Source organism: Atta colombica, unplaced genomic scaffold, assembly GCF_001594045.1.
Source record: "Atta colombica isolate Treedump-2 unplaced genomic scaffold, Acol1.0 scaffold150, whole genome shotgun sequence".
Taxonomy (NCBI): domain Eukaryota; kingdom Metazoa; phylum Arthropoda; class Insecta; order Hymenoptera; family Formicidae; genus Atta; species Atta colombica.
This window is the reverse complement of record NW_017259240.1, coordinates 103,435-117,263: the sequence shown is the minus strand read 5'-3', so window position 1 is coordinate 117,263 and position 13,829 is coordinate 103,435. Positions and strand designations below refer to the sequence as shown.

The window sequence follows — 13,829 nt, the reverse complement described above, 5'->3', positions numbered from 1 at the left end:
TATATATATATATGTAAATTTATAGCATAGTTAATATTTCCGCGTCATTTTTTTATTCCTCATCCGCCATCATAGAGGCGCATTTGCGTTTTATGATTCTGTTAAAGGATTACAATGTATAATGAGATGATTTTGAACCGCAATTTTATTTCAATCTTCTAATATACGATTAAAAAGTGAAATGACAATAACAATTAGTAAAACTATGTAATTTTGGCACTTTACAAGTATATGCGACGCGCGAAATTTTGCTCGGACACCAGTGACCGCATAATGGAGAATAAGGCTTAATTATAATTATTTACAGTTAATTTATATATTTCTAGTTAATAGCTTTAAGCTTGAATGTAAATAAATGAAAAATATGGAATAGAACTCTTCTTTAATCTCGATTCATTTAAATCCAGATTAAGAAAGAATCTCTTTTAAATTAATCATATGACTTTTGTTATAAAAGAAAAAAATGCAGCATTTTTATTAATACGGCACATTTATGCCCTTCGACGCGTTCTGTAACTTGGGAAAATCGATTCTACTCGGCTGTTTTGTACGGGAATGAATAGTACGGAGTTGCATCACGCGAGTTGTGAACTCCGTCGCGGCTGAAACTCGTTGTATCTAAATAGGCCTCAAGGTATACGCTGAATAAACTCCGTCCATTGATTCACCTGACACGCGCTCCGTCCACCACGTGTACCGTCACTCCTATCGCTTCGCCAGGGAAACTCGATTTCACTTCGAACACTGCCGCGACTCCGAGTGTCTGCTCTCGAAGAACACAACAAAGTTCGTAAAGTGAAGTCAATGATTGCGCGAGAGAGTTGCGTTCTCTTCTCTTCTTCTTTTCAAACAGAATTCTTCTCAATTTGCAATTAAGTCTCGAGAGAGAGAAAGAGAGAGAGAGAGAGAGAGAGAGAGAGAGAGAGAGAGAGAGAGATGCACTCTTCACTTCTCAAAGGACTCAAACGCGGCCGATTGCTGAAAGCGAGTTTAACGCGCGTATATGTTGTTGCGCGTCGCGACGCGTGCGTTACAATGCGCTACGAGTTGTGACTGGTTGCGACCACGTCGTGCAGCAGTGCAACTCGAACTAAAACGGAAAACCTGAAACGCGCAGAGACTCAGAGAGAACGTACACGCGTACACGCGACACTTTACGAGTCCTCCGCGCAGGCGGAGTACGCTTTACGAGTCCCACGTACGCTTACATACGAGTACGCTTACGAGCAGGTCGCACGCGCCTTGGGCGTGTAGTTCTGTGCGGTGACTGCGGTGCTGATACTGCCGTCCGATGGAATCGACACGACGCGACGCGACGCGATGATGACGCTTCGATACCATTCGATATTAGGCACTGTTAACCACTTAGCTTTCGCTCGCCTTCAGTCGAAGATTGTCATTAACAACTTTCAAAAATTTGATGCGTTGCCATCGCGTTAAGTCCTTTCTCCTTTTTCAATTTAATGTTATATTAATGCTAACAATAAGCTTTATAAGATGACAATTAAGATAAATTTAAAAAAGAATGTCACACTTCTCTAAGATGTTTTATTTAGCGAAAAAAATGCAACGAGGTCGGGTTCTTTCACGCATGGTAGCGTATGGCCACCGCCAGATTTCCGGCCGCGCTTTTGTCTTTCGAAACATTCTAAATATTTGCTCTGTACTGCTAATGTGTCACGGACGCGCGCGCCAAGTATTTTCTTCTCGTGCACGCCCTATTACGTCACCGATTAAACATGCGTAATGGCGATCATACATCATAAATGATCATACATCAGACACGCATTGAAGCATCTTCGTTCCAGTTTCCTGTAGCAAGCCAATTTATAGATGCACTACATGTATTTTTTAACAAAATGATGAAGAAATTATGAAAAAGTTACAGATTTTTCTATATTGTATTAGAAAGTAATATAGAAACTCGTTAGAAACTTTAGAATTTGGATAAAAAATTGTTTTAATTTGAAGTAGGCATGTTTTTAAAACAAATATAAATTTTGCCGAAAAGTGTTCCAAAATGTAGAATAATTTCAGTGAAATTTTTCCATCAGAGACATTTCTAAGTCTAGTTGATGTACAACTCACGGTTAATTCTTTTGGACTTGGAAAGAGATGAGGAATAAGTTAAACCCCGGTTAAGAGTTCTTCATGTTAATATTTGCAATTTTTAATAGTTTAGTTTGCTGAATATTTTTTACTCCACACAACTGATCATACGCTAGTATCGAAAAGCTACTGTATGCGACGCAAATTCATGGAGTTATAAAATTCACAATGAATTTCCGCGAGAATGATTTGCTTCGCTGGAAACGCATTCGATCCTATTTCATGACGTTATTTTGACGTTGCAGCGGTACAAGGACACACGTCGTAATTCCGCGGGTTGCCTGCCTGGCGTGCGTATCGAAAAGGTTCGCTATCGTATTACACGCGAATGCGCGCTTATTATCGTCTTACGTAATTGTGGCGGAACGGTTATTTTTAACTCGTTATAGATTAGTAAACAATCCGAATTACCAGACATTCTGTTGGATTATAATTAATAAACTCTTAACTGGGAGCGCAATAAGTAGAATTTCGATTGTATGAAATACGATTGAAATGCACAGTTAGATTAAGAAATATTGTTGTTGTGATTTTGAATACGCGATTATTTACTAACATCGAGCTTTACAATTAATTTGAATTAATATTTAGCATAGTAATATAATAATAAACAAAGGTAAAATATATATCGAATCAGACCTCCTTAATCAGTATTTTTATCAATTATTTTGTTAATAACTTTTTAACGGACAACGATCGATCGAACGAATGACAAGTAAAACTTGTCGGAGAACAAGTAAAACTTATTCGGAGGATTATGATCTTAATAATACGTGTCGAGATCAACATCAGAGCGGGATCTTCTACTTCATATATTTTACCAATAAATAATTAAACAATTTTTAAGTTAAAGTAAATAAATAATAATTTAGGCTGGGTTCCAAATTTATTGTGTCAGCGCTGAAAATTTATAGTTACGTGTACTACAAATTTTCAGACACTCACAGATTTACTGACACTCAATTTTGGGTTTATGTCAGAGAAGCTCTTCCTTCAATAACCTTGACCTTGACATATGTTGTCTAATTAATCTTATTGTTATACAAAAATTTACATGTATATATGTGCGTGAGCTACTGATGTAGTGATGTATCACGACATAAATCGCCTATGTGTAAACACTATTTACAATATGATTATAAATCATTTTTAGGATTCCCTTAAAGCAGAAATTTTGTGACTTCATAACTTCATGCGAAACGAAATCCATTCCAAATCCTTCTCTTGCCTAAGTACACACGACTTTCCACACGAAGCGAGGCCCACCTCTTCCCTGCCCACTTAGGAGCGCACGACTTTCCACGCGAAGCGAGGTCTACTTCACCTCTCTCCTGCCCACTTAGAAGCGCACGACTTTTTGCGCAAAGCGAGGCTCACCTCACCTCCCCACCTTGCTTAGAGGCTTTACTGCTCAAGTGCTCATGACCTTCTAAATAGGCGAGTAATCTAAACTTTGCTTTGCGTGAAAAATTGTGCGCATCCCTAGACAGGAAGAGGGGAAGTGGATCTGGTTTCGTGCATGAAGTTGTATTCCCTCAGGCTGTGTTCGGAAACATCATTTGCGTTCGGAATTTAAATTATCTTGCACATTTTTACAAATTGTTTTTTCTTCCGACTATCAATTTTTTGTCGTCTGTAAAAGAAAAAAATTATTATGAAGAGACACAAGTGTTCAACTTGTAATTTTTGTAGGTTACTCGCTTTAATCAAATCCAGAAATCGTCGTGGAATCGATCCAGACGTTGTACATACCGCAATTTCTTATTTTTTATATATTGCGTGATTACTACATAGGTATATCTATGTCAACTCGTCCTCAGTGAAACATTTACGAAGAGGACGTGATTGCAGTTACTTTAATTTCGACGATTATATTCATGCTTAGATAATAATTTATCTGCCGACAGTACGATGTCTTTTTTTATCATATTAACTTGTTCTTTTTAGATATACGAATTGCAATGGTGTAAAATACAAACACGAAAAGAAGAAAGAAATCTATAGACATGCTTATGTCTTATGGACTTTCTACAATAAGCCATTACCGAAGCTTTAAGCCGTAAAAGTTGACCAATCACAGTCGAATAGTCGACTATGATTGATCAATTTTTTACGGCTTAAGATTTAAACTTTAGGAAGCCCAAACTTTGATCATATTTTATTTTGTTTTAAGGAGAAAATGTAGGGTATTATGAATTCCATTTATACTTTTTACAATAATTGGTTAATAATCAACATTTAAATTTAAAACTTGACAATTACATTCATCAAAGTGTTGTACAATCGATTCTTTACGAAATATTTATTACTTAAAATTATTTATAAAAGTGGCACATAGTACCTCTCACAAAAATAAATTTAGAAAATTGGTTTAAAAAAAACACAATATTTGATTACATTATTTGTGTACGTTTCTATTATAAACTGTTGGATTTTTTTGTTTGTTGTTTACGTAATTCAGCATATTTTTTTATTCGACAAGTATAATTGCAAACTTTTGTTCAAAATATTAATAAAAAATGGATTATCATTTTTTAAATTATATTTAGAACATAATTTCAGAGACTCAAACACGAAAAAAATTTCAAATTTTGGGTAATAGTTGATTTTAAGCATTTTTTTCTTTCTCATTAAGTCGTTTATACTTATTTAAAGAATTATTTATCCTACTATATGCTAAGTTTATGATTTAGTCAAATTAAGCATGACTTCCATAATTAACGTGATTATATGCCCGACTTGTGGGTGGATGTATAATCGTGTCAGTCATCCGCGACGATTGCCAGGTCAAGTAGATTAATTGGTGTGCACGACGGGATCTTAAAGGGCCCATGATGAAATCATCCGGTGGAACATTACGGAATCGTTTATTTCAAAAAAGGGCGTGAGTCATTTTTTTAGTCACTCTTTCTATGTTTCCGTATTTCTTTAGTTTCCATGATTGAGCCTCGTTAAACAAAAGAGATTACATAATGATCGTCCGATATGCATTATCGGTCGTTAGACCGATAGCGGAAAAAAGTACTAGACATGTCAAGGAGAAATAAATTTCCATAAGTGTCGCAATGTGCAAAAATATCTAAAATATTCATTTTCTTTTAAACAAGAAAAATATTAAGAGAAGAACTGACAATACGAATCTGAGTTCGTGGTATATAAATTCTTTAATATAAAATTGTTTTTTGATAACAATATAGTTAATCTTAATGTAATAACTCCTTACAGGAAAAACACTAAGTATTAAGTATTGGTTAGTAGTTTATTACTTCTCAAATAGCAAGTTGTTTAAATTGTTCGTAATATTGAGAAAAGCAGTTTTCAATCGATTTTGCCTATTGAATTGCCGGTTTTTAATGTCATCAATGATGATTAGAAACAACAACTTGATGGCAACACTCAGCCAATAGTTCCCTCTTCCAAATATATTGTGGCAATTTTTATGGCAATTGAAAAGAAACATGTGTCAAGCAAATATTTTCTTTCTTATAATAAGGAGCTTGGCTATCTGAGTTACTTTAAATATTAAAAACACTAACAACAATGTTTTATATTTTAAATACTTAGAATAAATGATTAATCACTAACAACATTTAATACTTACAATAGATATTAAATTCCTTTAAAAGATTATATATATTATTTAGACTTTTTCCAGACAGCACACAATATTTATAAAATATTTACAAATATTTCATATTTTGTATTACAAAAATATAAAATATATTATATTTTACTTATATTATTATTTAAGCGGTGCAGACGGAGAGTTAAATATACACGAAATATATTTTAAGTTATTTTATTATAAATTTTGTTATAAATTTTATTTTGTATACGTGTTACGTGTATTTTCAATGAGAATTATATATGTATGAATAAATATGTATACATGTATAAAAACGTATAATGAGGAAAACATTGTTTTCAAAAAAGGAACAAGATTTTTTGTATTTTCTATAAAGAGAGAAATTTTTATGCAAAAACGTGATTAATAATATAAGTATTGCCGAAGACAACAAACATAATCTAATTGTAATAGAGTTTAATATGTGAAACTTTTCTTTGGTATATATTGTTAGTTGTAACATGAATTGGCGTTGATGAAATGAAACAGAAAACTTTTGATAAATTTTAAAATAATATTTAGTTTTTCGTTCTATTGAAACTCTTCCTTAGCGTAATGAAGAAAGCTTAATATTAAATCAATCAAGTATGCTGCACCTTCTAAAACGCACAAAGAGCCCACGGCCAAGCCGATCTGAAATTATTAATTTTTTTGAGTTTAATACGACACAATTTATCGCTGATTTTAAAGAAGGAGATGGGATCTCAAATATATGTTCTATAAAACAAACTTTAGTAAGTTTTTGTTTAAATAATACTCAGTCAACAGCAACTAAAAGATAACATAATATCAGTTATAATTTCGCACTCAATAATGTAATTGTTATGTAACCAAGTATTATTACATTTATATTGTTGAGTGTAAAATTATAACATTGATCTTACTTTTAGGTGGTATACCTCGAAAAACTATGAATAAATAGCTGTTAAATGGAAGAAAATGCACGTTCGTTGTAACTATTTGCAAGTTTATATCTATAGTTTTTAATTTTTTAATGTACTTTTTTGTGATCTTGTAAGCAAAGTCCGGATTTCGATATTGTTTTCTTTCATTCCAAGTGAAAAACTTTTCGCACGCCGCGAGAAGTAGTATACTGTCTACGCTGCTACAACGTAACTTCTGCAGGTCTCAAAGGAAACAATATGTATCATTGGAACATAATGGAAGCAGTAAAGAGGAGACAGTATCAATAAAATGTTGAATATAAATTACTCCTGCGAAAGCAGCATTTGACTCAGTCAAATGTTTGCGGCCATATTATTTTTTAACCGATTCCTGATTTGCCATTTATAAGGGACTGCGCATTCACGGGAATGATACAGGAATGATACACCTTGTACCCTTCTACGCCATGGTTTTTCATACACGCGTTGCCGTGTATAGCGCGCGTTACTATTAATTGAAAATTATTTGAAATTATTTTATGATTAATTAATTTGACAGCTATCACATAATTATAATGTACCGAAATTCAACTGAAATTAGCTGATTGTAAGTTCTATCTGCATTCTGATGTACTTGTATCATGAACGATACTGCTTCTCATGATATACGACACTCGGAGTGAGAGAAAACGACATCGAGATCCGAACTCTGCTTATAAGTTAGGGATTCAACTTACCTGCCTCTCTGGCGCATCATATATAAATTTCTGCTCAGGTTGATAGCCATGCCAATAGTGTAGAGCTGTTCCACCCACAGCCACAAACATGAAAGTTCCAACGAAATTCATGATGATTTCCTTTAAAAAAGGTGATATATTCTGATGAAATTGTTCCAAAATGTCTTTAAGATTGTCTGAACTTTACGAATATTATCTTTTTTAGTTGAAGAGAAAACATGTATTCGATATTTAATTGTTTTGCTTTTAATATTTTTTTGTATATTAAAAAAATGATACTTAAATCTTAAATCTTAAATCCGAACCAGTGAATGTCGTTTTGCCAAATGTAATTTAACGCAATTGTTTAGATTGCATATATATAATTATTGACCTAATTCGGTTAACTAAATGTAAAAAGTTCACTTTTGGTTTAATTTTAAATACTGAAGAGAACCCTATAATCATGAATCGAAACATATATTTAATATTATTTAAATGTATTAATTTATATATTTAAATTATTTAAATTATTTAAATGTATTAATAATATGTAAATATTTGTATTTGCTTTTATTATGTTTAACATGAACTATTTTTTAACTTTAACTAAAGTTCATCGTATGAAATGAAAAGTGAAATGAAAAGAACAAATACGTACAACAAGAGTCTTTTTGTGATCGGAATTGCCAAAACAGTAGCTCATGAGGACGACACTCGTATAAATGAAGAATCCGACGAATACGCCGGAAGCGACGATCTCGGCATCGGGATTCTTGTCTTCGTTCAAGTTCCAAGTTCCACCGACGCCTAGAAACTCGCCACCGTATCCTGTACGATAGAGGATCAGTATGATGAGGTTGATAACCTGTGACAAATCGACAAATTTTAAAAACACTTCAGATACTCTTCAGAAATTCTGAAAAAATTTACATTAAAAAAAAAATTGTTTATATACGTATATATGAATTCTGAAATATTCCAAGTATTTGATAATATCTAAATATTTTTCATTCTACAATTTCTAAAAAAATTTATAAAATTTGAAGAAATTTTGAGAGAGAATATATTTTCAGAATTAAAAATATGATGATAAATTCTTAAAAATATTATAAGATATTCTTATTTTTGATATTCTTATTCTTATTTTATTTCTTTTACCAGAAATCTTTCAATGATCTTACAAAATAACAGAGTTTGCTCGTTTTCTAGTTTCTTGTAACTCGATTTCTACAATTTGCTGTCAGATTACGCACACATTTTGCTGGCTAAATATATGAACTTAGTACAGAGGCAGTTAATGTCAATCTGCCGCAAAATGTTCTGTTCGAATCTACAGGCATACTGCTAACATTTGCTTCGGTATCTATGAGTAAATGCCATAGGAATTTATATAATGATGAAGCAATATTGTCTAAAATCAAATCTCTTTTTTCTATCATATAAACATTTTAAACATTTTTTAACAACATATCTTTATATGTTTAACGAAATTAAGTTTGATAAAAGTAAATGAATTATAAAAACTTATTTTTTAAGTAACCATAATTTTATGTTTCTGGAACAAAAGATTTTATTTTGAGTTCGAAAGATTAATACTGAAAAATTAAAAATTATGTGAAAGAATTCATCGAAAACAAATAATATCAAGATATAAGAGTCTTATTCTCATTATAAAGAGATTTTTCTGGGTCACTGTAGTTTCGTGCACTATAGAAGTGACAACGGCGTATCACTTGCTAAACAACGTACGTTATCGCAGACCGATAAGGGCAGTACAAATGATTCATACGTCCCTTGAATGAATGTATGATGATGATTGTTCAATCTACATTTTTTTGTTAATCATCCATAAGTGAATTCATTGGCCGCATTAATTAAACAATTTACTGATTACAACAATTTACTGATTACGTATATTACATTCAAATTACTTTCTTATATATCAAAGTTTACTATGTCGAAGTTTTATTACGTCATTTTATCACTCTTCTCGATGCCTTATTGAATACGATTTTCTGATCTCAAACTATTATCTCTGCGTCTGTATACATCATAAGAAAGAACTAATCGCTGTTTATAATTTGCATATTAAAGAATTTGTCAAATTGGTAGTGAATTTTTTAATGATTGCTCAATTTAATAAATTTTTTTTTTAGTGAACATTTAATTAATGGTTTATAAAGAATGCCTACAAAAGATATTGAGACAAAATCCCTTTAAGGAATAGTTCAAAATGGAATGTAAAAATGGATGACATTAGATTGTTATAATATTTATAAATTAATTACTCTAAAAATTTTTCGACTTTGACTCGTTCAAAATTATATTATATACATTGAATTTATAAACCAAATCAAGAATTCCAAATTAATAGAAAGATATCGTTATATATACATTACATGGAATAGGATATTTTGTGGAATTCTCTCTCTCTCTCTCTCTCTCTCTCTCTCTCTCTCTCTCTCTCGTTTTCTTTCTATAGATATTCACTTTCCACGATTACTATATGAAATCTAAAATACAATCTTCTCACCAACTTTAGCACTTTGATCACTATACTCGCAATAGTCTGCAAGGACACCATGTTTGCAGACTTCTCGGCACTCGCCTTTTACTGTGAAAATGTACGTAATAAAATGAAACTTGCGCCAGGGTTTGATTCCCAAGCAGAACCAAGCCCTCTTTATCTAATCAGATGATACAGAGAGTACGTTGAAATGGGGATAAGAACCGTAGAAGACAGTCGCACATGCGCGATCTTATCTGAACGATAATTTAAACTGGCCGTATCGTAAAATTATCACATTATACTTCATTTTCGCAACTGAAATAATGAATTCTTGATAATATCATCCAGAAATGTTTATTGATAATTTTTTTAGGAACTCGGCCTAGGAATCAAACCGGAACAAATCATTGAAATGGAAGCTCACGTGGATGACATTGACTTCAATGCCGCCGCAAAAGAAGAAAAAGCGACGAGACACGATGTGATGGCGCACGTTCATGTATTCGGTGAACAATGTCCCCTGGCTGCACCTATTATCCATCTTGGTGCAACTAGCTGTTATGTGGGTGATAATACGGTACAGCTTCCATCTTAATTCTATCATAAAAATATTTTATTTTATTTATCTTGATAACAAGATATAATTATATTTTTAGTACTACTGTTACTGTTCTAATGAAAAATTCTCATAATATCTCATAACGTTTTTAAGAAGTTTTTTTATATTTTAAGTTACCGAAAATATCTTAAGTTTCTTCAAATTCAGTTTTCTTCGGATTTGTTTTATTCAATCTTTTTTGGAATTATCAAATGAAAAATCTTACAATATTTCAAATTTTAAAAACATTCTAGATTAAAGATGTAAACTTTTTCAACGTTTCTGAAAAGTGTTCTAATTCGTATAAAAAATTTTTATTATATAAGACTTCTAAGACCAACCACACACGTTCAAATAAACTTGTCAAGTATGCTTGCGCGCAAGCATTTTTGCGACTGGCGTAAAGAAAATTTTCGCCAGGGTGATCAGTCCAATAATTGTTATGCTGTTAACTCTTCGTACGTTTATTAGCTTAACTAATTGGTCGAAATTATTTAATTTGTGAATATTGTTTCTTCTTGAAGGACCTCCTGATACTCCGCCAAGGCTTCGATATATTGCTTCCAAAGCTAGCCGGCGTAATTCAGCGTCTTGCGAAATTCGCTTATGAAAACCGCAATTTGCCTACTTTGGGCTTCACTCATCTTCAACCAGCGCAACTGACAACGGTTGGCAAAAGGGCGACGCTATGGCTGCAGGACTTATTAATGGATGAGAGAGCTATTCGTCGCGCCAGAAACGATCTAAAATTCCGCGGAGTTAAAGGCACTACCGGCACTCAAGCATCTTTCCTTCAACTTTTTAACGGTTAGTTTGTTTAGTCTTCTAATTTGTAATGTCTTTTATTTTCACCAAGAAAAAATATGCAGAATAGAAAATCACGAAATATAATGTCGAGATTTTTTAGGTAACCTTAATTAAAGAGAAATAATTTTTAGAAATAATTATATGTAGAATTTAATTTTAATTTGACTTTAGAAAATGAATTTATATTACTAAATTTGAAATTTAAATAAAAAAAGGGTTTTATATAAAGTTTAAAATTTCTATTTTCGAAAGGTTCTTACATTTTCTGAGTTTCCATAAATTTATTAATTTTTACATAAAAAAACTATGAGCTGAAAAAATAGAAAATTTTCTTTTCATTTTGTGGGCTTGTCACGTGTCCAAAAAGTTTGCTAAAATTTTTAACTAGCTAACGTGAAAGTTTTTCCTCAAAATTCGTTAAAAAAATAATCATATCGCAATTTAAAAAAAAAACAGATTCTTAAAACTGAAACTTTGTTTTATAGAATGGTATAATAATAATTGCTAATTTTTTAAACATAATTGCTAATTTTTTAAAGAAATAGAATATATAAAATTATTTTGCTCCTTCCTAAAAATCAAATGAACTTATTTGTCAATTCAATATAAATAATGCATATATTTTTAAATTTTTACATAATTATTCAAATTTATATCGACAGGTGATGCTAAAAAGGTGAAACAATTGGATGCTCTCGTGACTAAAATGGCTGGTTTCGAGAAACATTACACCGTCACCGGACAGACTTACAGCAGAAAAGTCGATATCGAATGTTTGAACGTTTTGAGTTCACTTGGTGCGACCGTTCACAAGGTGAGCCTGAATTGATATATTTATATCTATGCATTGACAGCTACAATCACATGGCAGTTTTAAAGAGATCCATCTCGAACATGTATCTTTTCTTTTATTGTAAAGTCTCGGTCTTGAATTCATCTTTTTCTTTTTAATTTCCCTAGATTTGCACAGACATCCGTCTTCTCGCTAACATGAAGGAAATCGAGGAACCTTTCGAAAGCACGCAAATAGGATCCAGTGCGATGCCCTACAAACGAAACCCCATGCGCTCCGAGAGATGTTGCAGTGTGGCACGTCATCTGATGGTTCTTGTAAACAATACTCTCCATACTGCGGCGACTCAATGGATGGAACGAACGCTGGACGATTCGGCGAATCGTCGGCTCGTTCTAGCGGAAGCTTACTTGTCAGCCGATTCGGTCCTGATGACACTCGAGAACATCACGGAGGGATTAGTCGTTTATCCTAAGGTCATCGCCAGACACGTGGCACAGGAGTTGCCTTTCATGTCCGCGGAGAATATAATCATGGCCATGGTGAAGGCCGGTGGCGATAGACAAGTGCGAAATTGAATTGCTCTTTAGATATTTTTTGAATAATTTACATTATTTTTAGTGAAAATTTCTAGATCACTTTGTCGAAAATTTTCTTATAACATCTCACAAAATTTTTCAGCATTTCTACATAAATTTCGGAATTTCTGTATAATTTTACAATTTTTTTAAGAAAATTTCTCAGATTTTTTATATGAACATTGTAATACTTTTTAGAAATATTGAAAAAGATATATCTTTTAGAATTCTTTGTGTATATATAAATTTTGAAATATTCTAATACCTCTAAGATTTTTCATTCTATAACTTCTGAAGAAAATTGAAAATCTGAAGAATTTTAAGATATTTTTCAGAAATCTTTATAAATTTTAAATATGAAGAATTCTTAGAAATATTAGGAGATATTATAAGAATTTTTTTTACCAAAGCAGTCTATAATTTAATCAATCAAAGTGTGTAACTATATGAAATCTTGTTTTTAATTTTGATAGAAATTCTTTTATTTAATTAGATTTGATTTTATGAAATATTATATGCATTAGGTGATTAATTCTTATATGTTACTTTTATGTATTTGCTTTAGGTTTGCCATGAGAAAATCCGTGTATTATCGCAAGAAGCTGGAGCGCAAGTGAAGCAACACGGCTTAGATAACGATCTGGTTGATAGGATCAGAAAAGATCCGTATTTTGCATCCATTTTATCTCAATTGGACATTCTGCTGGACCCGTCAACTTTCGTTGGTAGAGCGCCTGAGCAGGTCGTCGAATTTCTTGAAGAGGAAGTGTATCCTGTGCTCAAAAATTACAAGGGATTCGAAACTGGAAAAGTCGAACTCAATATTTGATTATGTTATAAAAATTTCTTCATGTTTCTTCCACAGAAGTTTATGTGCGATGTTAGATTATTATTTAGTTTATTGATAAGAAGTACGCGCATAACTTTATTCATTGCGTTAACATTTCTTATATTGATAACTTTAATAAAATTACATTATTACAGAAAAATAATTCGTACTGTTCGTCGCAAATGCGCGCGCACGTACGCGTTCTCTAACATTGTCTGGCTAATAAGTCTAAGGCTAATAAATTTAGTTTAGTCAATCGGTATTTCTTCTATTTTATTAAATTTCTTTCTTTTCTTTTCTCGCTTTCTGCTAATTATATAAGTCTTCTCTCCGTACTAATTGTACTGTGATAGCAAGCGATTATGATCTCTCACACAC

The 13,829-nt window shown here is 32.2% G+C and overlaps 3 protein-coding genes across 6 annotated transcripts in view; 1 reads left to right on the top strand and 2 right to left on the bottom strand.

The window, feature by feature from the left end:
* LOC108685332 overlaps positions 1-1,273 on the bottom strand; it is an 8,439-nt gene extending 7,166 nt beyond the window's left edge. Inside the window, exon 1 of one of the 3 annotated variants that reach the window (XM_018190069.1) lies at positions 1,225-1,273. The gene's annotated coding sequence lies outside the window, so the exon portion shown is untranslated. Of the gene's footprint in view, positions 1-668; positions 1,176-1,212 lie in introns of those variants that run through there. The other 2 variants (XM_018190068.1, XM_018190067.1) reach the window with 2 other exon arrangements.
* LOC108685330 (adenylosuccinate lyase) overlaps positions 1-13,823 on the top strand; it is a 34,583-nt gene extending 20,760 nt beyond the window's left edge. Inside the window, exons 2-6 of one of the 2 annotated variants that reach the window (XM_018190064.1) lie at positions 10,220-10,423; positions 10,969-11,251; positions 11,914-12,065; positions 12,212-12,610; positions 13,188-13,823. In XM_018190064.1, coding sequence (XP_018045553.1) covers positions 10,220-10,423; positions 10,969-11,251; positions 11,914-12,065; positions 12,212-12,610; positions 13,188-13,451 — 1,302 coding nt within the window. In that variant the 3' untranslated portion in view covers positions 13,452-13,823. The remainder of the gene's footprint in view (positions 1-10,219; positions 10,424-10,968; positions 11,252-11,913; positions 12,066-12,211; positions 12,611-13,187) is intronic. The other variant, XM_018190066.1, reaches the window with a different exon arrangement.
* LOC108685333 lies at positions 6,176-10,004 on the bottom strand. The gene is made up of 4 exons (XM_018190071.1): positions 9,871-10,004; positions 7,996-8,202; positions 7,356-7,475; positions 6,176-6,367 (listed from the first exon to the last, which is right to left on the bottom strand). The coding sequence occupies exons 1-4, from the start codon at positions 9,919-9,921 to the stop codon at positions 6,266-6,268; spliced, it is 480 nt and encodes a 159-aa protein (XP_018045560.1). The 5' UTR covers positions 9,922-10,004; the 3' UTR covers positions 6,176-6,265.
* Positions 13,824-13,829: the final 6 nt, after the last annotated feature.